This window comes from Alligator mississippiensis, chromosome 14, assembly GCF_030867095.1.
Source record: "Alligator mississippiensis isolate rAllMis1 chromosome 14, rAllMis1, whole genome shotgun sequence".
Lineage (NCBI taxonomy): Eukaryota > Metazoa > Chordata > Crocodylia > Alligatoridae > Alligator > Alligator mississippiensis.
In genome coordinates this window covers 42,556,391-42,582,236 of record NC_081837.1, presented here as the reverse complement: position 1 = coordinate 42,582,236, position 25,846 = coordinate 42,556,391, and the positions used below count along the sequence as shown (strand labels likewise).

Below are 25,846 nucleotides of genomic sequence, written 5' to 3'. Positions count from 1 at the left end.
ACATCAGCCCAGTTTGCTTTTGAACTTTGAGTTTGCAACAAGATTTTATTAATTAAATTTATATTCCATCCCTATAAATTTATATGCCTGCACTTTTTTATTTTTTTTGGGGGGGGGAAGCAAAGCTAAATGCAATTTGTAATTAAGAAGTGACAGCATCAATAACATTATGATCCAAAAAGATCACAGTTTCCTCTTATACTAGTTTAACAGAAGGTCCTTTGAGGGTTAACAGGAGCTTACACACAGGCATCCTAACTAGCTGGTTAGAGTAACCATGATCCATTAAATGCAACAGCAATGTCATTATTCTCTTGTTCACTTTCTTCTTGCAAAATCATTTGCCAAACATTCAAATAAGGAGGCCCTAAATGCAAGCGATATCATTTTCAGATGGACAGCCAAACCCTCAACCCTCACTGAAGTCAATACGACACTGCTCAGTGCCTTTACGGGCAGATTAACTCTACTTCAGTGCCCAAATATCAATGAGCCTGTATCTGTCCACTCAGGCTGTCAATTTTTGAACTTGTCAGTTCTGTCAAGAATACCACACAATTTCAGAACCTACTTTTGTGAAAAAGTACAGAATATCCATTGATTAAGGGACAAATAAAAGACAAAACACTTGTCACTAATAAGATGCACTTCTCTTTATTAATAAGACATTATTACAGCACTTTAGATGAGACAGAACTTTTAATAGGCCTTTACCGTTTGCATATACAGATCAAAAACAGTATGGTAAAAGGCACTGTAGGTGGAATCTAGCTATCCAGTGATGACAACAGGAAGTCTCTGCAGGGTCAGGGCCTCAGCATGGAGAAGCAGAAACAAGACCAATTAGGATTTTAGATATTCACTTGGAGACCTGCCCAAAGCCTTGCATCCTTTTGCACACAGCACATGTTAAATGACATTAAATCATATTGCACAACCATAAAGTGAGTGCTAAGAAACTATATACATCCATATCAAAAGCACAACCAGCATTTACATTGATAAACAAGGCTTCAACCACCTGAGTCGAAATGGCCACCTTTTATACCAAAAAAAAGGTCACTCCCTGGCTGAACTGTCTACCTAGCCTGCCATAATATATACACAATATTGATAATGAAATTATTAAGTCACAGGTATCAGCTTCTTTTCAAACAGACGTCTACAGACAACTTGTCTGTGAGGCTGTGGGACCTCACATTGAACTATATACATCAGGGACCGACTTCCAATGCAAGAAAGCCCAATCCAATAATTCTCTGACCTATGTCAGTGGAGTAACTTTGGTTGATCTTTTATCTGCACACAGAGATGCAGCAGGTGCACATGACAGAATTTTAGAAGTTAATTAGAACATTGGATTATTTCATAATCCCTCCTGTCTAATAATCCTGCTTTACAGTGCAGTTACTAGCATCTATGTACCAGCACACCACTTCAGTGTTTTTTATCGGTTTACCATAAACTTAAAACCTGAGCAAGGATATTCCCAACAGAGACTTCTATTGGGTTCTTAGCAGCCTACAAGAAAGCTTCCCCAATAGAGAAGGAGTGAGAACGGTGGATCGACTTTGTAGTCGTTTTACAATATTTTCAAAAGCAGGGAAATAAAATAATTTAGTGTTGAAACATATATTACTGTTGGCAAACTTAAGACAGCAAGTGTGCAAAAATATTCATATAGACAAACAGGTGCTGCTTTCTTCAGAAAGAATACTTAAAATAATCCAAGTGCTTTCAAAGAATGACATCTAAACATTAACATCTTTTTAGCAAGGCAGGGGTCATATTAAGGCCCTATCCAAGTCATCTTTCCTTCAAGTCTCTTCTATAAGGACAGCAACACTGAGAAGGAGGAAGCTGTTTAGTACCAATACAAACCACGCCTTGCTGACTAGAGGTAGCTACAGACAAAATTACTAGGAGAAAAAGACAACAGATGGAGCTGAAAGGGATGACAGGTTTTTGCCTTCCTTAAAATTCATCATCCCATACAGGAAACAATCATGAAAAGAAAGATTCTGCCATGACATCTTCAGCTCTAGTGAAAGCAGCAACTAAACCTTGTAAGCTGCAATGGGCAGATTCTGGGTAGATCACAGCTCTCCATGTTTGGCCATGCCAGTGAGGCCAACCATTTTCACCTTTGCAGCTGGCATTGGTTTAGGGACTCGCTGTCCAGGGGGCTCACCTCTGCTGCAGCAAGGCTAATAGAGTATGCCCAGGGGCCACCTGAGGCTTCTCAGCAATGCAACACAAGCAAAGAAAATTAAACAAAGAAGCTATCACTTTTCCTTCTGAGCCTCATCTTCCAAAGGCTTTGCAGAGCCTGCAGGCTTGTGCAAACAAACCAACCAAGGACCAAAAAGGAGCCCTGCTCTCTACCCCTCCTGGCAGCTGCTTAGCCCTTTGTCACCCCAAGCTCCAGACAGCCTCTCCCAGCACCTTTAGGCTGCTTTCATAGTCTTTATTCTTCCCCCTGCGGGTACACGTGGTCCACTCTCCTTCATTCAGCACAGTGGTGTCAACTCCATTGCTGGGAGATTCGTTGCAGTACAGTCCTTTTTCCATCTCTCAAAGGCTCATTGAACTTCCCCAAAAAATGATCAATCATGGTTTATAGCTACTGTATTTAGCAGTGGATGTCTGGAGGGCAGATTCCCTATGAACAAAAGTAAGTACAGTTAAGAGTCAAAAACCTATTTTTCACAAAATCCTGTTCAATACGCGACTAAGTGATCTGCAGAACAGTGCCCTAGTTTTACTATTACGAAGAGGAAGAAGTGCAAAAAGAGTTATGCTACTGATATTTCACAGACAATAAGTATTTAAACCGTAGCTCTCTCTGAAGTGCACCAGCAGTAAACAGGTTCATGCTATTCTGTTTAATAGTTTGGTAAACTAAAACCTGAACAAGGATATTCCCGACAGGGAATTCAATCTGGTTCTTGGCAGCCTACAAGAAAACTCCCGCAATAGAGGAGTGAGAATGGTAAAACAACTCCAAAGTCAATCAACAATATATTCAAAAGGAAAATAAATAATTTAGTTTTCAAGCAAATATACATAACCATTGGCAAACTTAAGAAAGCAAGCGTGCAAAAACATTCATCTAGACAAATAAGTGCTGCTTTCTTCAGAAAGAATAATTAACAGAATTCAAGTGCTTTAAAAGAACAACATCTAAATGTCAAAATCTTTGTAGTGACACAGGAGTCATATTAAGGCCCTACCAAGTCATCTTTCCTTCAACACTCTCTTCTGTAAGGAGAGCAAGACTGCAAGAGAGAAAAGGCAGCAGCTGTCTAGCACTAACACAAACTTCCTCGCTGACTAGAGAAAGCTACAGACAAAATTACTACCAGAGAAAGACAACAGATGGAGCTGAAAGGGATGACATAGGTTTTTGCCTTCCTTAAAATTCATCAACCAAAACAGGTAACAATAATGAAGAGTAAAGATTCTGCCATGACATCTTCAACTCTGGTGAAAGCAGGGACTAACAATTGTCAGACAAATTCAGGGCAAGCGCAGTCCTTTTTCCATCTCTGAAAGGCTCATTTAACTTCACCCCCCCCCAAAATGATCAATCATGTTTTACAAGCAGTGTATTCCGCGGTGGCTGGGGGGCAGGCAGTTTCCCTATGAACAAAAATAAGTACAGTTAAGAGTCAAAAATCTATTTTTCACAAAATCTTGTCCGTTTCAATATGTACATGAATGACTTGGAAAAAAAGTGCCCTAATTTTGCTATTACAAAAAGGAAGTAGTGCAAAATGAGTTACGTTCCTGTTATTTCAGATATAATAAACATTTAAACCGTAGCTCTTTCTGAAGTGCACCAGCAGTAAATAGGTTCATGCTATTCTGTTTAATAGTTTGGTAACTGATTAATTAGCAAGCACTTGAATACTAGAAGCACATTAGGCAGCATGGATTCATTCAGTTATTGAATAAACTGTGTCATAATAGTATTAGAGATTGCAAAACGGCATAAAATAAACTCTGCTCTCAACTCTGATCAGCTAAAAACCTTAAATGAGCCACTTCCTCACTTTGAAAGATTGTTACAGGCACATGAACGCCGCACAGATGAAGAATCACAATTTGTGATAACGGAACTGAGAAAATCTCCTTTTTCGCTGTGTAGTCAGGCGTGGTTCAGGTTAGCACCTGAGGATTGACATTTTAGGGGTTCCCCCAACTGACTAGCAATCGTTTTCATGCGTTCCAAAGAGTACAGCAGACTGTTGTTCAAGAAACAACATTTGACTTGCACTTCTTAATTATGTTGCCAGAAAAAAGCCGTGAGAACCGAAAGATAGAAAAAGTGTCTCTTTTTTTCCCCCCCGAAACGGTCAAGTATGTGTTACTGCTCTAAACCACTGACTAGGAGGCATTCTTGGAGCTGCATGCTGAGAATTACAAGTTATAATTAAGAAGAAGTTAGCAATGTAGCTGTCACATCTAAGACAGTGGACTGGAGAAATGGATTCTTACTCGCACACACGTGACAAGGGCCAGTAACCCCTTCGGCAGCAGCAAAACTCATCTCTAGACTCAATTAGAAACATCCTACTAAGTAGCTGTGAACCTTTCCAAGTGGTACACTGACTTGAAAGGGAAAGTTTTTAAGCCCCAGGCTGAACAAAACTGCAAAATGCATAGAAGACAGAAAACCACCTGCATAAGACTTAAGCTTTACCCAAGTATATCTTACCACCGCCCGCCCCTCAGAAAAAAAGCAGTATCAGATGTTTTCTAATATACCTTTTGGGAAAAGCCAGGAGGGAAAATAATGAAGGATATCATGAATGACCCGGTCTATCTGTCTAAACTTTGGACACAGAATCAGATATCCTGGAAGAGGTCACTTTCTATCCAGTGTTGGCAAGCAAATCGTTCTGGGGATTTATTTTAGGAAACTCAAGTGCAAATGTTGTGGTTTTGAAAGAGGCCAGACTGATACGACTGTGGACTGAACACCTTTCACAGTAGAATCAGTACAGCATATTAACACTAAACCCCTCAGGACTGAGCCGAAGCCAATGCAGAGACAAAAGGGTAGTTCACTCTCTGGTACAATTTGACTATTTGCATATAAGACCAACAGCAGCAGCAGCAAGCGATAAGAAGGCACCCGACTCAGAGCTCAAAAACCACCAGGTCCATGTAACACAGTAATATCCCTGACTTATAAAAGGTATTTTACAAAAATCAAAACCACTTTCCTGATAACTTGAGCTACTAGCATATTGACATGAAAATACATCTGCAATGTTATCCTTTGGTACATAACCACGGCAAGATGTCCACTATAATTTCAAGTGACAATATTTCTGTTGCAAAGGACTAAGCATGCATTTAATAGAATTTTTCAGCCAGAAAAACAAAAATACACATGCACATATGCTCTCATCACACAAAATATAGTGTTCACAGGACACCAACTGCTCAAATCCACCACAAAAAACACAAATGGAGTTTAAATTCTGTTACAATTTTCCAAGCTACATGGGGCCTCACGTAAAAGAAGCATGAACATCAGACCTTCATAAAGAGCCTTGGACTAAGAAAAACACTGAAAAATGCAACTTATTCTGAAGTCAACTGTAACTACTCGTATACTGAAGTATGCGTGCTCTTTTTACCATATGCTTTTGTGACTAACTCTAGTTCATCAGCAATCCATTGCTTTTCGAGCAGTACACAATGGAGTTTTCAGCCAACTGGGTGACTGTGGAGTGGCACAGATGCTGCCCTCATGCTGCCAAAGTTTCATAACTGATGGAACACAGCACAAATCAGGGCCATCACCAATTTTACTATGGAAAAACTAGTGCGTTGCAAGGCAGAGACAGGCAAAACTTTAATCATCCCCTGGGAAGAATAGCAGTGATCTTCACACAAATCCAGCTTAAATGCACTTAACACTTTGCATTGCAGTAAACCCGTATAAATTAGCTAACGGTGGGGTAACGATCAGAAGCCAGCAACGAAGGACTGAATACGTTCTGAAACTTTACATAGACAGCAGGTACAAAACTAGAACTCTTCTGATGTGTTTGGGTGTTTAAAAACAGAAGCTGGTAAAGCTCAATATACTGGAGCACTCGTTCACACCGGAGGAAGGACACTAAGAGATGATCACGGTTTACTCACCTTTTCCGTGAATGCAGTTTCTTATAGGCCCCATATCCTGCTAGTGACGCCACAAGGGCACCTGGAAGAAAACCAAGACAGTCCGAGGTCAGGCTCGCCACTAACTTACAGAACAGGCCATTTCCAGACTGTAGCGCTTTGGGAGGGACCCTTGAGACTTTCCTGAGAAGGCCTGTACCTGTTTAATCACAGACTCACGCAGCTCTTCCTCACAGCTGAATGTTTACTAAAACCTGCTTTAACAAAACTTTTCCTTGCTCAGAAGAGTCTCCACAATACTAAAATCATGCACCCTGTGGTCTGAGGATGTTGGGTAAACTGAGCAAGGAAGAGATGTCAGTCCATGAGATCATCTTTTATTTCAGAACCCACATCATTCTAGTTGTTTGTAGAATGCAGCAACACACTGTGGAAAAGTGAAAACCTGCCTTGGAATTTAAGTTCTCTCACCTATTGATTCCCCCTCCTTCCCCTGCAAAAAGCAGACACCATATCGAGACTGCTACGTTGCTAAGAAAAACCAAACGGTTTTCTTTTCTTTTTCAGGAATGCACACGCACTTTCCCAATACACATGCATTTGAAAGGCAAAATTGCCAGTTCACCCTTACAATCACACACAATCAAGTGAAAAGTAGCTATTCTCCATAAACAGGTAAGAAGAAAAACAGGCTTTGGTGCATCTCCTATTCAGTTTAAATAAAATTACTTACCAAAAACAATACAGAGGGTGACGATTACACCTAAAATAAAAAAAGGCAAGTGAATTAATCATCATAAAAATGGCATGCATACCAATTAATTACACAGGCTAGGGGAAACATATATTTATTTTGACTTTATAACCTACAAACTAAATGCTTTTTGTGGATTTAAGAGAAAATCATTTAAGACACGTGAAAATCCTTTAAAAAAATGCCTTAGGAAACTTGCATGAATGATTTTTCAGAACTGGGAATGCATCCTCCCACCCCACCCAATCTCTGACCCACAGACAGTATTACAGGACCACACAAAAGGGAGTCATTTGTGTTTGTGTGCGTTGACAGTTGCTTGTTTTTACTTACCTGTACTTAACCCCTCCTTTAAGTGACACGATGGAATTCCCGGCTTCCACTGATTTCCACCAACATACTGAATCTTAGCTTCCCCATGTAGCGTGTAGCCTGCATCACATTCAATTGTAATGTTATCTCCAACAGCATATGGCGGCTTTGGTCCATCAATTATTCTTCCATGAGCAATGACCAGGACAGTTGCAGTAGGAGTTGAGGCTGAGCTAACTGAGACGGTGGCTGGAAGTGGAAACAGAAAGAGACGCTTCTTTTTCAGCCTAACACAGAAAGAAAATTCAAGGAATCTTCCCTGAACCTATACTTGCAAGCTTGTACAAAACAACCCCAGAAACGGACAACTATGCATGCCATGGGCAACCTCCCAAAAGCAGGTAGGGCATCAATTGCCACTAAATACCAAACTATGATCATCTCCATTTACTTAGCGAATTTGCAATGGCATTTGTCCAGAGAGGGTCACTAGCCTTTAATTCACACTCCGAGGTACATTACAGGCACACTTTCACAAATACACCAGCAGTACTCTGCTAACACTATGTTAAGGCTTGATGAGCAGTTATATTTACACTGACATCAGCATGTAAAATATGCACCAATGCCAGTTTATAGTACACAACCTGCAAAATTCCATTGCAAACCCCAAAAGGGTTGGCACAAAAAGGTACTTTTCAACTGGCCAATCCCATCCCCCTTTCCCACCTCCCCCCCTCAGAAAACCAAGCCAACATACAGTTTCACATCAGCATCACAGTTCAGCTTTAACAGTCACACGGATTCGCTAGCCAACCCAGTCATTCCTCAGGTCATCTAGTTGCTGGTTTCAGGTAACATACCGGATTCATTTTGTGATTCAAACAATCTGTGCAGGATTCACTGCATCACCAATGAGAAATTCAATTCCTGTTCATACTTACTTTGACAAACTGGCAATCCAGGATGCCAGGTATTATCCTCTTGGCATTCAATCACATCGCTTCCAATCATGACATAGCCAGGAAGGCATTTCATAGTAACTCTGCTTCTATAAATATAGTCAGGTGAATATGCAGTTTCTCTTCTCCCATTTGGAACTGCTGGCTCTGGACACTTGACCACTGAAAGAAAGTATAAAAGAACAGAAAGCTCTGAAACATTTGTAGGCAGCACCTTTAGTTTACAGACACCATGAACAGGTTTTTGTTTTCAGTGAACCTAATTTAAAATGTATTCCCCCAACACATTTCCTAGGACTTGGACAAGGAAAGAAACGGAGGTCAAGTGTTTTAAATAAGCCCTTATGAAGTGTATCGCCATCAAGATCAAAACAGTACAGGCAAATAAATGCCCTTTTCTCCCACATAAAACATGCACCCAATCAAGAAATGCCTCATTTTTGAAAGGTAGAGTGAAGGAAAAAGGATCTTTCCTTGAAAATATTGTTAAGCAAGAATAATTAAGTAGTGGCAGGGAGCCAGAGCCTCTGACCCCATAGCCCAGGCAGCAGGGGCTCCCCTCCAGAAAGCCTGGGGGAGCAGGAGCTGTAGTTAGGGCAGCCTTAGATTTTAATTGTGGATTTGAGGGTTATCAGAGAATTTGTGATTTTTTTTATTAGGGAAAACCAGGACCCCAGTTTATCACTAAACTCAAAAGCTTCTCACCATAGAAAGATGAATACAAAGAATAAACAACAACAAAAATAATATGAACCACCTTTGCATCGAGGAGCGGGTGCACTCCAAACTCCATTTTTTTCTGCATCAGAACTACAGTGAATAGCTGCCTCCCCAATAAGTGAGAAAGGGACCGAACCTCTCGGCACATCATTACACTTGTAAGTTACCGATGCCCCGTAGGTATAATTTTCCTGTTCACCAGAGTGCTTCCCGTTTTCTATGTCTGGAGGTGGCAAACATGGAATTGCTGCAAGATATTAAAACAAAGAAGAAAAACTGTTGCGTAAGAAGCCACAGCAAAATTTACAAGGTACAACATCTATAAGCAACAGTGCAAGCATTCAGGCAAGTAAAAATAATTACAACAGGTTCAACTATTTTTCCTGCAATACTTAAGGAGACTGAACTGCCAAGGTATCAACTACAGATGAACTGACATCATGTTAAGAATACTGGTTTACATAGCAATTCCCCTAAATTGACTGACGCATCCAATAAGTTATCTTAGTTTAGCAAATAAAAGCCAAAGAAAAAAAAACTAGGACATCACCAAAAATATCAGAAAGAATAAAGAGAAAATGGAAATGTAAAACATAACGCAGATTTCTCTGTTAGAATTAAGTGATAACTGTAATGCTGTTACGGTCAACAACAGGAAGCGTGGAAACCTTGTTGAAGAACACCAACACACATTCTGCTATTTCATTACAGAACTGAAAACAAACGGTATTGTATTAAAACTTTTCTGCAATGACAGTTTCCAAAATAAATAAATAAATAGATTAAGTAATCTCTCTGAGACTGTTATGTACTGACACCCTTTAAGGACTGGCTAAATGTTTTCCTAAAATCCCACTGTAATATTCCCTCACACAGTTAAGTTTAGCTGCTTATACATCAACAGCCAGAACATAAAAACACAAGCAAACAAACAAAAAGCTACAAATTCATGGTAATGTTAATTTGCAAATAAAACTAGTTATGGAATAAGAATCTACTGGCGATACAAACAAATTCTATAGACAATCTTATAGTCTTAGGGGATAAAAGATTTCTGTATGAAAACTTCAGTCAATGACACCAAGACTTGCATCTTATCAGTTCACAGGACTAAAAATCTGTAACGTGTGCTAAATGGAAAATACTGCCAAACAAAACAGTTACCCTATATTAATGCAACTTTCCTTTGATTCAATCTGACACTTGAATTAGATTGAGGCCAATCAACTTCCAGTGATCCATTAATCCGGAGTTAATCACTGTGATGGATCATTCAAAAGGTAAATTTGTACAAAGATAAAATCTTCAATTAAAGTTGGAATTTGGCTCATATACACTAGCTACCATAACTTGGACAGCCTTACTCCAGTCCTTCCTTCACACATGCAGCCAATAGCTTGTAAAATAGTTAAGAAGCTACTTTATTTTCTACAGTCATAAGTTTCCTTTGAAGTTTCCTTTAATAAACCTATTGCATAGAACAGCATAATGAAAACTTGCTCTTGGAACATATAATAGTATCTGTTTAACTCACGCTGGCAGTGTGGAATTGGTCTATCCCAATCAAGATGTTTGCTAAACAATACACATCGAATAGACTGTGGTCCAATTAATCTGTACCTAAGTAGGAGAAAAAAAAAGGAAATCCTTGCAAATAAGTTAGTGGAAGCTCCCGGCCAGCAGCTCATGCTCATGGATAGACTTCTGTCCTACCGACGGATGAAGCAGCAGCACCAAGTTTTTAAGCTGCAATTCTCTTTGCCAAGAAAAACCGTCTATTTGGCCACGTATTCCAAACACCGAAGCCAGAAGAACAGCATGTGAAAACAGCGATTCCAACCCATAAGTCGATGAAGGTCTGTTTTTCAAGATGTGTAACCCTCACCATGGCTCACATTTTGCAATAACCAAAGCAGCATCAATATACTGTTAAAGAAGGGAAAAAACTGACCAATTAAAAATTTCGGTGTTTTTGTCTTAATTTGTTTGAAGCAGGACCTTGACGTTGTCAGGTCTCTAGAACAGTGACTCTCAACCAGGGGGTCATAGCACCCTGGGTGCCTCGAGATCCTTTCAAGGGTGCCACACAACATGTTATAGGGTTGTAACTGTGACTTACAAGCGGAACCCAGAGACTTTAAACGGAAATCTATAGTTGTGGTGTTTCTGAGTTCTTTGCAATGGAAATACTAATGTGTTCTACTGTAGGCAAAAAAAGAGAGTGGAAACTAAGAGCTAGCATGTTCCAAGGGGTGCCTTGAGTCAACACACAGGGTTCTCAAGTGTAAAAAGTTTGAGAACCACCCGTTTAGAGAAACCAGAAAAGCTACAAAGCAGGTATTCAATGCATTTAATACACAACATTTCTTTGGTAGGAACCAAGATAATTTTTTAAAGTAGCTCTTGAAATTTAAAAAAAAAAAAAAATGCTTGAACAAAGACTAGCTTTGGTATACTGAAAAGGGCTGCTGCAACTGAAAAGTTAAAATATTAGACCCTGAAGAGCAGAAAAAACACCCACTTCTTTTATAATGGAAATACCAGACTCAACCTTTTCAGAGTGGACATACAAGGCAAGTGTAATTTCAGACTCTTCAGGAACACACAAAAAGCCTTCAGAAATGTCTAAGTCTACAATATTCTACTAAAAGACTAAGTCTTAATTTGATGCTGGCTAAATAACAGTAGTACAAGAGAGAAAGAAGGAAAAGCATTCACTGAAATACTTACCCGTCATTACAAGAAAACGTCACTGTTGAATTAACACCAAGACCAGTCTCTGTATGAACAGAACCATGTTGCAGGTCTCCTGGATGATCACAGGACATACCTGAAAGGGAACAAAGATGGGAATTAGGTGTCCCTAAAAGACATTAACTTCACACTTCCTAGTTTTCCAAAACTTGAACTTCAGTTGCTTTTAGGAACCCCCAGACTGCAGCTCCCCCTGAGGCGGGGGGGGGCGGGGGGGGGGTCAGGCCCCTCCCCAATTGAGCACAACTCATTACACTGCATCTCGCAGGGAGAGAAGGGACCCCAGACCTCCAGCTCGCGTGGGGACAAGGACAAAGTGAGGCCATGTGGCAAGGGACCTCTTGGGCTGACAAATAGCTCCGAACACAAACCCACCTAACTCTTTCTCCCAAACACCCCATCTCAGCACCCTGATGCTCCCTGAATTGAACCCCCACAACTACCTGTCTCCATACTCCCTCTTCTACTCTCCAGAACCCCAAGTCTTCCTTAACTATGGCAAATATTCCAGGACACAAACACTCGCATGCATCAATTATTCTCTTCGTAAAAAGCAGCATTCACGCTTCATGGATGTTCAGATTCAGATTTCTAAGCCGTAAGCTGCTTGGACTGAAACACTGTAATCAAGAGCCTACTTTCCCCCCAAGCTTCTTCCCAGCACCCAATTCAAACAACTGCTGGTTGGGTGTTGCTCAGGTTCAACAAGTACAGCATGTCCCCTAGACTGAGCCACTTGGGTCACGAGAACGCCACCTGCTCAGCTACGTTCCAGGTTTCCTGTGGTCATCCAAACTGGTTATACTGTGCGTTTGTTGTTCACCCAAGTGGTAGTGGTCTAGACTGCTTTTCCCCCCAAAAGGGTCAGTGTAGTAACTGGGCAGCTAAGACCATGTAGCATATTAGCAGAACAGCCTGATATCCAGGCACACACAAAAAAGGTACTGGGAGAATATTTCTACGTTTTGGAAAAGAAGGGAGAAGGGAGTTGTCTTCTCCACTGAGAGGATCACTGGCCTTGATTCACACTTTGAGGTACTTTACAGGCACACGTTCACAAAGAAACAAGCAGTACTCTGCTAACCCTATTTTAAGGCTTGATGAGCAATTATATTTATGTTGACATTGGCATGTTAAATATGCACAATGCCAGTTTATAGTACACAACCTGCAAAAGTCCATTGCAAACCCCAAAAGGGTTGGCACAAAAAGGTACTTTTTAACTGGCCAATCCCATCCCCTTTTCCCACCTCCCCACCCCCAAAAAACCAAACCAACATGCAGTTCACATCAGCATCACAGTTCAGCTTTACAAGTCATACAGATTCGCTAGCCAACCCAGTCATTCCTCAGGTCATCTAGTTACTGGTTTCAGGTAACATACCGGATTCATTTTGCGATTCAAACAACCTGTGCAGGATTCACTGCATCACCAATGAGAAATTCAATTCCTATTCACACTTACGTAGACAAACTGGCAATTCAGGATGCCAGGTATTATTCTCTTGGCATTCAATCACATCACTTCCAATCATGACGTAGTCAGGAAGGCATTTCATAATAACTCTGCTTCTATAAATATAGTCAGGTGAATATGCAGTTTCTCTTCTCCCATTTGGAACTGCTGGCTCTGGACACTTGACCACTGAAAGAAAGTATAAAAGAACAGAAAGCTCTGAAACATTTGTAGGCAGCACTTTTATTTTACAGACACCACAAACAGGTTTTTTATTTCCAGTGAACCAAATTTTAAATGTATTCCTCCAACACATTTCCTAGGATGTGGACAAGGAAAGAAAAAGAGGTCAAGTGTTTTAAATGAGCCCTTATGAAGTGTATTAAGATCAAGATAAAAACACTACAGGCAAACGATGCTGTGTTCTCTCATATAAAACGTGCCCCCAAACACGAAATGCCTCAGTTTTGAAAGGCAGAACGAAGTAAAAAGGATCTTTCCTGGAAAATACTGCTAAGTAGCTGTAACAGAGTAGCAGCTTCTGCAGCACGAGCCCTTCCCTTTCCCCTTAGCTGCTGGGAAGGGGAGGGGGGTGGGAGAGCAGGTGTCCACAGGCAGCAATTATGGAGCCCCATTTAATACTTGCAGAGGTGTCTTTGCTTTCCCCTCAGAGACAGCATCTGCTATTGCCATCATTACTTGCTTAAAATACGCACCCCGATTTCCAGCAACTAAATTTGGAAAAAGGTGTATATGTGAAAAAATACAGCATTTAGGTTATGTGACTGAAGTAGGAGCTTCCTTGGGCTTACCATAGGTCCATTAGGACAGGAAAACATTCCAAGTAGCCAACATTATGTAATATTGTTCCAGAAGAGAAATGTATTACTTATTTCCCTATATTGGCAATGTCCACACTCTGATATTTCTCCCTGGTCATGCTTGGTGCACGTCTGCAGGGGATGCGTTGCCAAAACAGCAAGAGCTCGCAGTGGCAGGCAGCTTTCCTACATGGCCCCGCTATTCTTTGCAGTAGTGGGTTGCACATGCCAAGCTGCAGAAGCCCCAGGGAAGGGCAGCAGGGCAGGAGCCCGCAGCACGCAGCCCCATCCTCACGCACTGATCTGGTGGGCACAGGTCCCCCCTGCAAGTACGCACAGTGGCAAGGAGCCAGAACGCAAGCCTGAGCCAGTAGCAGGCAGTCGGCTGTGGGACGAAGGAGGGGGGTGGGGAGGTGGCGTCAGGATCTGCTCTGCTGCAATAGCAGCCCTCGCCTCCTGCCAAGGACAGGGGACAGCAAACCCAGGTCCCTGGCCCCATAGCCATAGCAGTGGGGGCCCCCTCTGGCAGGGCTGGGGGAGCAGGAGCTGGGGGGGGGGGGGGGGGGCGGGCAAGGGCCACTAGCAGAGCCTGGGGGCCTTTCATTTTAATCACGGATTTGGGGATTTTTATAGTCAGAGAATTTGTGATGTATTTTTTTATTTATTTAAATCAGGGATAACCAGGAACCGTTTATCACTAAACGGAAAAGCTTCTCACTATAGAAAGATGCACACAGAGAATAAACAACACAAAAAAAATAAAAAATAACCACCTTTGCACTGAGGGGCGGGTGCACTCCAAACTCCATTATTATCTTCATTGGAACGACAATAAATAGTTGCCTCCCCAATAAGTGAGAAAGGGACCGATCCTCTCGGCACGTTATTACACTTGTAAGTTACCGATGCCCCGTAGGTATAATCTTCCTGTTCACCAGAGTGCTTCCCGTTTTCTATGTCTGGAGGTGGTAAACATGGAATTGCTGCAGGATATTAAAATAAAGAAGAAAACTGTTGTGTAAGAAGCCACAGCAAAATTTACAAGGTACAACATCTATAAGCAACAGCGCAAGCATTTAAGCAAGTAAAAATAATTACAACAGGTTTAACTATTTTTCCTGCAATATTTACAGAGACTGAACTGTCAAGGTATCAACTACAGATGATCTGACATCATGTTAAGAATACTGGTTTACATAGCAATTCCCCTAAATTAACTGATGCATCCGATAAATTGTCTTAGTTTAGCAAAAAAGGCCAAAGGAAAAACTAGAGCATCACCAAAAATATCAGAAAGAATAAAGAGGAAATGGAAATGTACAACATAACGCAGATTTTTCTATTAGAATTAACCGATAACTGTAATGTTGTTATGGTCAACAACAGGAAGTGTAAAAACCATCCATGTTGAAGAACACCAACACACACACTGCTAGTTCATTACAGAACTGAAAACAAACTGTATTGTATTAACATTTCTGCAATGACAGTTTCCAAAAAAAAGCAAAATAGATGAAGTAATCTCTCCGAGAACGTTAGGTACTTAGACCCTTTAAGGACTGGCTAAATGTTTTCCTAAAACCCCACTGTAATATTCTCTCGCACAGTTAAGTTTAGGTCTCTAACGCATCAACAGCCAGAACATGAAAAACAATAAAATAAGCTGCAGATTCACGTTAACGTTATTTGCAAATAAAGCCCATTACGAAATACAAATCTAGTGGCGATACAAAACAAATTCTATAGACAATCTCATAGTTGTAAGGGATAAAAGATTTCTGCATTAAAACTTCAGTCAGTGACGCCAAGACTTGCACCTTATCAGTTCACAGGACTAAAAGTCTGCAACATGTGCTCAATGGAAAATACAAAACAGTTACCCTATTAATCTGACTTTGCTCTGCGATTCAATCTGACACTTTGAATTAGATCAAGCCAATCACAACTTCCAGTAATCCATTAATCTGGAGTTAATCACTGTGATGGATCATTCAAACGGTAAACTTGTACAAAGGTAAATCCTTCAATAAAAGTTTGAATTTAGCCCATAAACACTAGCTACTGTAACTTGGACAGCCTTACTCCAGTCCTTTCACACATGCATCCAATAGCTTGTAAAAAAAGTTAAGAAGCTACTTTATTTTCTTTAGTCATCAGTTTCCTTTCATGTACAATTTACCTGATGCATAGAATAGCACAAGGAGAACTTGCTCTTAAAATATATAAACAGATACCGTTCACTTACACTGGCAGTGTGGAATTTCTTCATTCCAATGAACGCCTTTGCCAGCAATCTCACACCTAGCAAACTGTGGTCCAATTAATCTGTACCTAAGTAGGAGAAGAAAAAAAAACCAAAAAAAACCTTTCAAACAAGTTACTGGAAGCTCCCAACCAGTAGTTCATACACATGGATATACTTCTGTCCTACCAACAGATGAAGAAGCAGCACCAAGTTTTTAAGCTGCAATTCTCTTTGCCAAGAAAAACCGTCTATTTGGCCACGTATTCCAAACACGAAAGCCAGAAGAACAGCACGTAAAAACTATGATTCCAACTCATAAGTCGATGAAGGTCCGTTTTTCAAGATACGTAACCCTCACCGTGGTTCACATTTTGCAATTAGCAAAGCAGCATGTATATACCGTTAAAAAAAAAGGGGGGGGGGAGGGGGGGGGAGTTACCAACAATTTAAAATCTCTGTGCTTTTGTCTTCATTTATTTGAAGCAGGACCATAATGTTGTCAGGTATATAGCGTGGCGATTCTCAGCCGGGGTGGTGCAGCACTCTGGGTGCCTCGAGATCCTTTCAAGGGTCCCGCAGGGTGCCACACAACATGTTAGGGGCATAAATGTGACTTACAAGAGGAACACAGATACATTAAACAAAAATAACTAACTGTGGTTTTTCTGAGGTCTTTGCAACAGAGAAAAATTGATCTGTTTTATTGTAGGCAAAAAAAACAACCCAGTGAGAACTAAGAGCTAGCATGTTCCAAGAGGAGTGTCAAAATTTTGAGAACCACTGACCTAGAGAAACCTATAAAGCTACTACGATTGTATTCAATGCATTTAAAGTACACTAAATTCATTTAGTAGGAACAAAAATGATTTTTAAAAGTAGCTCATGGAATTAAAAAATTAATGCCTGAACAAAGGCTTTTTTTGGTAAACTGAAAAGGGCTGCTAAAACTGTAAGATTTAAATATTACATCTTAAAAAGCACAAAAAGACACCGACTTTTTATAATGGAAACATCAGACTCAATCTTTTCAAACTGGACATACAAGACAAGTGTAATTTCTTAAAGAACACACAATAGCCTTCAAGGATTGGACTAAAAGTATTGGATTAAACCAAAGAACCTTGTCAGCAAACATCCTTCAGAAATTCCTAAGTCTACAATATTCTACTAAAAGATTAAGTCTTAATTTAATGCTGGGTCAAAAACACAGTAGTACAAGAAAGGAGGAAGGAAAAGCATTCATTGAAATCCTTACCCCTCATTACAAGAAAATGTCACTGTTGAACCAAAACTAAGATCAGTCTCTATATGAACAGAACCATCTGGCAAGTCTCCTGGATGACCACAGAGCTTTGCTGAAAGGGAACACAAATGGGAATTAGACATCCCTATAGTACCTTTAACCTCATACTTCCTAGTTGTCCAAGACTTGAAAGTCAGTTGCTTTTAGGAACCCCCAGATCGCAGCTCCCCGGGGGGGGGGGGGGGGGGGGGGGGGGGGGGGCCGGTGGCGCGCACGGGAGAAGAGGGTCAGACCCCTCCTCAATTGAGCACAACCCATTACACTCTATCTTGCAGGGAGAGAAGGGACCCTGAGCTCCAGCATGCACGGGGGTAGGAAGAAGAAAGTAAGGCTCAGCCCGCCGCCACCCCCGCCCCCCCCCCGCACACATGGTCAGGGACTTCTTGGCCTGACAAATAGCTCCCAACAGTAACCCACCTACTCATCCTCCCTAACACCCAATCTTAGCACCCTGATGCCCCCCAACTGAAATCCCACAACTACCTGTCCCCATACTTTCACCTTCTACTCTCCAGAACTCCAGGCCTTCCTCTACTCCTGCAAATATTCCTTGACAGAAGTACTCACACTTGTCATTTATGCTCTTTGCAAAAAGCAGCATTCATACTTCATGGATGTTCAGATTCAGGTTTCTAAACCATAAGCCCCTTGGACTGAAACAGACTGTAATCAAGTGCCTACTTTCCTCTCCCCCACTCCCACTTCTTCCCAGCATCTCTCTCAAACAGATGCTAGTTGCTTGCTCAGGTTCAACAAGCACAGCACGTCCCCTAGACTGAGCCACTCGAGTCACAAGAATGCCACCTCGTAATTCAGCTACGTTCCGGGCACCCTGCTGTCATATCAGTATAAACTGGTTATACTCCAAGTTATTTTTGCACCAAAATGTGCAAAATGACCCGCACATCACGACGAGGGACATGCTCAGCTGGGATGGGCTTCACCTGTCCCCCAAAGGTAAGCGTGTGTTTTCTACTAGATTGGCGGATCTCCTCTGGCGGGCTTTAAACTAGGCTCGTCGGGGGGAGGGGAGTACGAGGGCAGGGGAAGCTGTGGACCACCAAACCATGTGGCACCCACAAGGACAGCCCAGCCTGAAGAAGGAGAACATTGGGAACCTGAAAGCCATGGGGAGACCAGCACTACAGAACAGGTAAGAAACGAGAAGGTAAGGAACAATGGGCCCCTTGGGACTCGGAGCGGGGGGGCAGCAAAGGCACCAGTCGCAGGGCTCAAGTGCCTATATACTAATGCTAGGAGCATGGGGAACAAGCAGGATGAACTAGCGCTCCTGCTTGCACTAAACACCTATGACTTAGTGGGGCTAACAGAGACCTGGTGGGATTCATCCCATGACTGGGCGGTACATATTGAGGGCTATAGATTGTATAGAAAGGACAGGTCGGGGAAGAAAGGGGGGGGGGGGGGGTTGCACTTTATGTCAGTGAGCAGTATACATCAACCCTCATCAAGACAGAATCCGAGGTTGAGGAAGTAGAAGGATTGTGGGTTAGGCTACATGGGGGGCAAGGAGAAAGGGATTTGGTGGTAGGGGTCTGCTACAGACCCCCCACACCAAGGGGAAGAAATAGATGCGGGGCTCCTGAGGCAACTCTCGGAGACCATAAAAGCTAAAGAGGCGGTAGTCATGGGGGACCTAAACTACCCGGACATCTGCTGGGAGACGCAGACAGCAAGGTCCTATCGCTCACGCAGGTTTCTAACCTGTGTACAGGACCTCCACCTGACACAGGAGGTGCATGGTCCCACTAGGGGGAATGCCATACTGGATCTGGTATTGGCAACAGGGGATGACATGATAGGGGACCTCCAGATCGGTAACCATTTGGGAGACAGTGATCACCTTATAATAGAATTCAACGTAAGATGGCGAGTGGGTAAGGTAACTAGTACGGTTAAAGTGCTAGACTTCAGGAAAGCTGATCTCAATGCACTCAGGCGATTAGTCAAGGAAGCACTGCAGAGTAGGAGTTTTGAAGGGATGGGAGACCAAGAAGGGTGGCTGTGCCTAAAGGAAACGATCCTTCGGGCACAAAGCAAGACGATCCCCGAGCGAGGCAAAAGAGGGAAAGGGGCCAGGAGGCTTCCATGGCTGACCAGAGAAATTCAGGGCAGCCTAAGGGCCAAAAGGGGAGCACATAAAAAGTGGAAACAGGGTGAGATCACTAAAGATGAATATACCTCCTCTGCTCGTGCTTGTAGGGAGGCAGTTAGGCGGGCCAAAGCTACCATGGAGCTGAGGATGGCAACCCAAGTAAAGGACAACAAGAAATTGTTTTTTAGATATATTGGGACTAAAAGGAAGGCCCAGGGAGGAATAGGACCGCTGCTAAATGGGCAGAAACAATTGGTGACAGATAGGGGGGACAAGGCTGAACTCCTCAACGAGTTCTTTGCCTCAGTGTTCCTAAGCGAGGGGCACGACAAGTCTTTCACTGGGGTTGTAGAGAGACAGCAGCAAGGTGCCAGACTTCCATGCGTAGACCCTGAGATGGTGCAGAGTCACTTGGAGGAACTGGATGCATTTAAGTGGGCAGGCCCAGATGAGCTCCATCCGAGGGTGCTGAAGGCACTGGCCGACATCACTGCAGAGCCACTGGCGGGAATATTCGAATGCTCGTGGCGCACGGGCCAAGTCCCGGAGGACTGGAAAAGGGCTAACGTGGTCCCCATTTTCAAAAAGGGGAGGAAGGAGGACCCGGGCAACTATAGGCCGGTCAGTCTCACCTCCATCCTTGGTAAAGTCTTTGAAAAAATCATCAAGGCTCACATTTGTGAGAGCCCGGCAGGGCAAATTATGCTGAGGGGAAACCAGCACGGGTTTGTGGCGGGCAGATCGTGCCTGACCAATCTAGTCTCTTTCTATGACCAGGTTACGAAACGCCTGGACACAGGAGGAGGGGTGGATGTCGTATACTTAGACTTCAGGAAGGCCTTCGATACGGTATCCCACCCCATACTGGTGAACAAGTTAAGAGGCTGTGATGTGGATGACTGCACAGTCCGGTGGGTGGCGAATTGGCTAGAAGGTCGCACCCAAAGAGTCGTGGTGGATGGGTCGGTCTCGACCTGGAAGGGTGTGGGCAGTGGGGTCCCGCAGGGTTCGGTCCTTGGACCGATACTCTTTAATGTCTTCATCAGCGACTTGGACGAGGGAGTGAAATGTACTCTGTCCAGGTTTGCAGATGACACAAAGCTATGGGGAGAAGTGGACACGCCGGAGGGCAGGGAACAGCTTCAAGCAGACCTGGATAGGTTGGACAAGTGGGCAGAAAACAACAGGATGCAGTTCAACAAGGAGAAATGCAAAGTGCTGCACCTAGGGAGGAAAAATGTCCAGCACACCTACAGCCTAGGGAATGACCTGCTGGGTGGCACAGAGGTGGAAAGGGATCTTGGAGTCCTAGTGGACTCCAAGATGAACATGAGCCGGCAGTGTGACGAAGCCATCAGAAAAGCCAATGGCACTTTATCGTGCATCAGCAGATGCATGACGAATAGGTCCAGGGAGGAGATACTTCCCCTCTATCGGGCATTGGTCAGACCGCAGTTGGAGTACTGCGTGCAATTCTGGGCGCCACACTTCAAGAAGGATGCGGATAACCTGGAGAGGGTACAGAGAAGGGCAACTCGTATGGTCAAGGGCCTGCAGACCAAGCCCTATGAGGAAAGACTAGAGAAACTGGACCTTTTCAGCCTACGCAAGAGAAGGTTGAGAGGCGACCTTGTGGCTGCCTATAAGTTCATCATGGGGGCACAGAAGGGAATAGGCGAGGATTTATTCACCAAGGCGCCCCTGGCGGTTACAAGAAACAATGGCCACAAGCTAGCAGAGAGCAGATTCAGACTGGACATTAGGAAGAACTTCTTCACAGTTCGAGTGGCCAAGGTCTGGAACGGGCTCCCAAGGGAGGTGGTGCTCTCCCCTACCCTGGGGGTCTTCAAGAGGAGGTTAGACGAGTATCTAGCTGGGGTCATCTAGACCCAGCACTCTTTCCTGCTTATGCAGGGGGTCGGACTTGATGATCTATTGAGGTCCCTTCCGACCCTAACATCTATGAATCTATGAATCAAATGGTAGTGGTCTAGACTGCTTGTCACCCAAAAGTATTAGTACAGTAACTGTGCACCTAAGACCATGTGGCATAATCCCAGAACAGCCCAATATCCATGCACACAGAAAAACAGATACTGGGAGAATATTTCTACATTTGAGAAGAGGGGAGAACGGAGTTGTCTTGGTAAAAGACCTCAAAAATGGATCACTAAGCTTAAGCTTATCCTTATAAAACACAGCAACCTGGGCAAACGTGCAAGGTTTAGTGTTCAGAAAATCTCATGCATAAGAAAGTAAACGGTTCTCAAGCTTAGGGTCTCCAGTCACATCGACTACGTAACTACCTGAACTTACTAAGGACCACATCCACTCCCCCTGCTTCACTCCTGTGTCCTGATCAACGTCGACACAATGCTGCAAGACCAGCACTGAATTCTGACATTCATTTTCTTTTTCCAAGTCCATTACCACACTGGGGTGCTTGAGCAGCTTCACAAATTCAATGCTTTGTGTTTTATTTTCCTGCTCTACCTCATAAGGCAGTCACTATACATAACACTTGTGTTATTTAAGACAATAAGTTTACCACCGACTTCAAGACTTCAGTGAGATCCACATTTCACATGTGTGTCCAGTTTATGTTTGATGGAAAACATCAAGAGTGTTTTTAGGATGATTGTTAAAGACAGACAGAAAACAGAAACAGCTCACACGTGCACAACTCTGGTGGAAAAGGGACAAATCAGCATCCCTTTTTAGTCCCAAATTAAACTCTTACAAAATGCTCAATCCACTCTAAAAGCAACTACTTGACTCATTCTCTCCGATACAACAGAGCGAGGGGAAGAGGAACTTACCTATACAAAATTTTTCAGGTCGTGACCATAATGAACCTGCACGACAAATTCGAGCGGCTTCCAGGGAAGGGTCTCTTCTGTATCCTGGGCGACAAACGTATTGCACAGAGCTGTTAACGGGGAAGGTGGTCTGATCTTTAAACGCATCCGCTAGCTCTGCATAGGGTAACCTGTCAGGGGGGCCGCAATCACCTATCAAAGAAAAGAACAGTAACTTTAGCAGGAAGCAAAGAAACAAATGACATCTTGACTGGTATGGAGGCTGGAAATGTAAACTGGTCCTCAGAGCTTCAGTGGGATCTGGCCATCTAACGCCCTTCAGTTCTTTGGAGAATCATGGCCTGAAATCTTAAGCAAAGCACACAAAGGGGGAATCAGCAATAACTAAAGAAGCAATGGACAATAGGGTTGCATCGAAATACTGATTGTATATCAGGTCGGCACCGATAAAAGCAAACTTAACGTTAGCAACTTAACGATCTCTCCCCAACCCCACGTTTCTTCCCCCTCCCTCCATCCCTTCCCCCACAGACTTACCTGCTGGGGAGGAGGATATGCATTCAGCCCCCCTCCCCCAAATCCTGCTTCCGGCCCTTGGGGCCACCTTCACCCCCTTGGCTGGGCAACCCCTGCCCCACTCCCTGCCTTCCTGTAGGGGGACTTGCTCTGCACCCCCATGCCCCTTGCCCCCACAGACTTACAAGCCGGATGCCTCTCTCCAGAGCGTCCGGGCACATGCACGGTGACTGCATGCATGAACGCTGTATTTATCAGTGACATTATCAGCTACGCTAGCCAAAAAAAGCTGATTGCTGATAACGTTAATTTTCCTTTTATCAGCGCTGATCTGATACACGAGCAATAAACATCTGTTCTTTACAAGGGGATCAAGATGAAACAGAGTAGACGACATTAGCTGGTTTAGCAACAGTTTAAAGCAGAGGATCTCAACCGTCTTTAGGCTCAACGTACCCTCCTTAGACTCGCGGCATCCCTGGGCAGCCTGGAGGCTCCCCCTGGAAACGCCTGCTCTTAGTTTTCCCTTGTTTTTTGACCACAGAACAACAGAGCAGTTTGTGTGCAGCAAAGAACTCAGGAAGACCACGACAGGCAGAAAGCTTTTGACGCTCCAGATTCCTATGGGAAATCCCTAGGTTTCCCTTGTGAACCATGTTCACGCACCGAACAGTGCCAACGTTGCGTGGCACCCTGACACAAACTCGTTTAAGGCCCCCCAGGGAGCTGGAGCATCGCTGGCTTAAAAGGACGGCAAGGGAGTGGTTTCCCCACTGCCCAGGAAAGGAAGCAGAGAGCTGGACGGGCTCGGAGACAAACAGCCTTCCTTCAGTCAGCACCTCCGAGGTTATCGATGCTGGTCGGTGCTGTGGCACGATGTGCTACACGTTACAGACACCACGCACTTCACCGGTGAGTCAGGAGACATATTTAAGCCGGCTATGCTATCACACGATAAAAAAAGCTACTCTCCAGGGATTCAAACAGCCAGCCAGCCTGCTAGACAAGTGCTTAGAAGAGGTGTACCAATGCTAGCGCTGGTCCCCCGGCGGGTGTACACACGCCCAGCGGGCAAGGAGCCGCCTCACAGCCCTGACGCACGTTACATTCATGGCGCGATTCAGTAGCGAGCCGCCCCAGGACACCCACGGGGCCCTGCCGGTGTCACACGACCAAAACGGGTCTCGGCCGCACGCCCGCCCGCCGGGCAGGAGCCAGGCCGTGACACTAATAGGGGCGCACGCGGCAGCCGCGGCCCGTCACGTTCATGGCGCGGGGCAAGGCCCGACGCTCCCGGGAGCCGCCGATACTCGAGCGAGCCTCCCCCGCCGTGCCGCACTCACCGCGCGCGGCCCCGGGCAGCAGCGGCAGCAGCAGGGCGGGCAGCAGCGCGAGGCCCAGCCGCGGGGCGAGGCGTCTGCGACATGTCATGGCGGCGGCTTCCCTTCTCTGCTAGCCGTCGCCCTTCCTGCCGCAGAGCGGGGCCGCCTCAGGAGACGAGGCGAGGAGTACGGCGGCCGAAAGGGCCGCGAGCCGTCACAAGTAGGTGGGTGCCAGGCAGGGCGCAGGCGCGAGACTACGAGGACGGGAGTCGGGAAGAGATAAAAAGCCTCGCTCCCTCCCTGCGTTTCGCTTGGTGGGCGGGGCCCGCGCGCTCCCATTGGCCGGCGCAGCGGAGGGGGCGGGGTCGGCCAGCGGCGCCACGTGCGCTGCTGCAGACGCGGCGCTGGATGGGCGAGACGCTGAAAGGGCAGCGGTGGGCCAGACCGTCAGCGTAACTAACGCGGATTAGCTCCCGCGCGGCCACAGCGGTTCCCTGTGATTCACTTTGTGCCACTGATGCCTGTCCCCGAGCACCGCCCAGGCGGGGTAGCAGAGGCTGGAGGCAGGCTCCTGCAGCTTGGAGCTTGGCCAGCAGCCAGCCTATGATGCAGGAGGCCAGGCTGCACTTTTGGACACCTCCCTGCTTTGTTTGATCTCCCAGGCTCAGAAATCCCCCTCCCACACTGCAAGGCAGCAGCACCGGAAACACCTGAATGCGCAGTGTGTGGCACCATGTACTGCACCGCTGCACTCTTTTGGATGAGAAGTGAACTGGTTTGCTGTACAACAGAAATCCCAGCCTTCCTGCTACCTTCAGCAGCATTTAAACAGTTTTTTGGTCACATGAGAGCTTTAATCACAGAGGTCTACAACCGTGGTTGTCAACTTTCAGTACCTTACCTTACCCTGCCAATCGACGTGGCAAAAGTGAACCCAGAAGTCCTACCATGGCACTTCTAGTTTCATGGCTATGTGCCGAGTCCCACTTTTTCCACTCCCTCCCTGTCCCCCAGCACAGTGACAGCCCCCGCCCACCGCCGCAGGGCAGTCAGCTGGAACTTCTGGCCCGAGCAGGCAGACCAAAACACAGCACCCGTGTATCTCCTGCCTGTGTCGCACGTACCCCGAGGTATGTGTACCACGGGTTGAGAAACCGTGGTCTACAACATGGACATTGCAGAAATCCATCCCCATGGGCTCCCAATGCACAAAGGCCCTTGCAACTTTGAAAGGGAAAACAACTAGAGGTGCACTGATACTTCGGTCCGATATCAGATCCGCAGCAATATAAAAAAAATAGAGTGCATTGGAAATCGGCCTGATGTGGCAGATAAATGGCCCATGTGCAAGTGCAGCCTCAGCGCAACACGTAGGTGGCAAGGAGCACAGCCCAGCAGCTTGAAGAGCTGCTTGCAGCTGATAGGTTTGTTGCAGTGGAAGGGGAGGGGGGAGGAAAGGGGCTTAGGGGGTGCAGGTCACAGCCCCCACAGAAGGAGGAAGTGGAGCTGGGGCAGGTGCTGCCCAGATGGGGTGAAGTGAGGCATGGGATGGAGCTGTCACTCATGGGGGGAGCGGGGTTGTCCCCAGGGCAGCTCCTGCTGCTG

The 25,846-nt window shown here is 44.7% G+C and overlaps 1 protein-coding gene across 2 annotated transcripts; it reads right to left on the bottom strand.

Annotated features, from left to right (window-relative positions):
• Positions 1 to 638: 638 nt before the first annotated feature.
• On the bottom strand, positions 639 to 24,482 carry LOC102574670 (complement component receptor 1-like protein). 2 transcript variants are annotated; one of them, XM_059717694.1, is made up of 14 exons: positions 24,263 to 24,482; positions 22,404 to 22,595; positions 17,421 to 17,520; positions 16,166 to 16,251; positions 14,694 to 14,903; positions 13,109 to 13,288; positions 11,620 to 11,719; positions 10,424 to 10,509; positions 8,927 to 9,136; positions 8,152 to 8,331; positions 7,229 to 7,456; positions 6,875 to 6,904; positions 6,163 to 6,223; positions 639 to 3,642 (listed from the first exon to the last, which is right to left on the bottom strand). In XM_059717694.1, exons 1-14 carry the CDS (start codon positions 24,348 to 24,350, stop codon positions 3,591 to 3,593), a joined length of 1,803 nt encoding a protein of 600 aa, XP_059573677.1. In that variant the 5' UTR covers positions 24,351 to 24,482; the 3' UTR covers positions 639 to 3,590. The 2 variants fall into 2 exon arrangements, with proteins under 2 accessions (XP_059573677.1, XP_059573678.1); XM_059717695.1 differs by having other exon boundaries at positions 639 to 2,662; positions 24,263 to 24,481.
• Between the last annotated feature and the right edge of the window lie 1,364 nt (positions 24,483 to 25,846).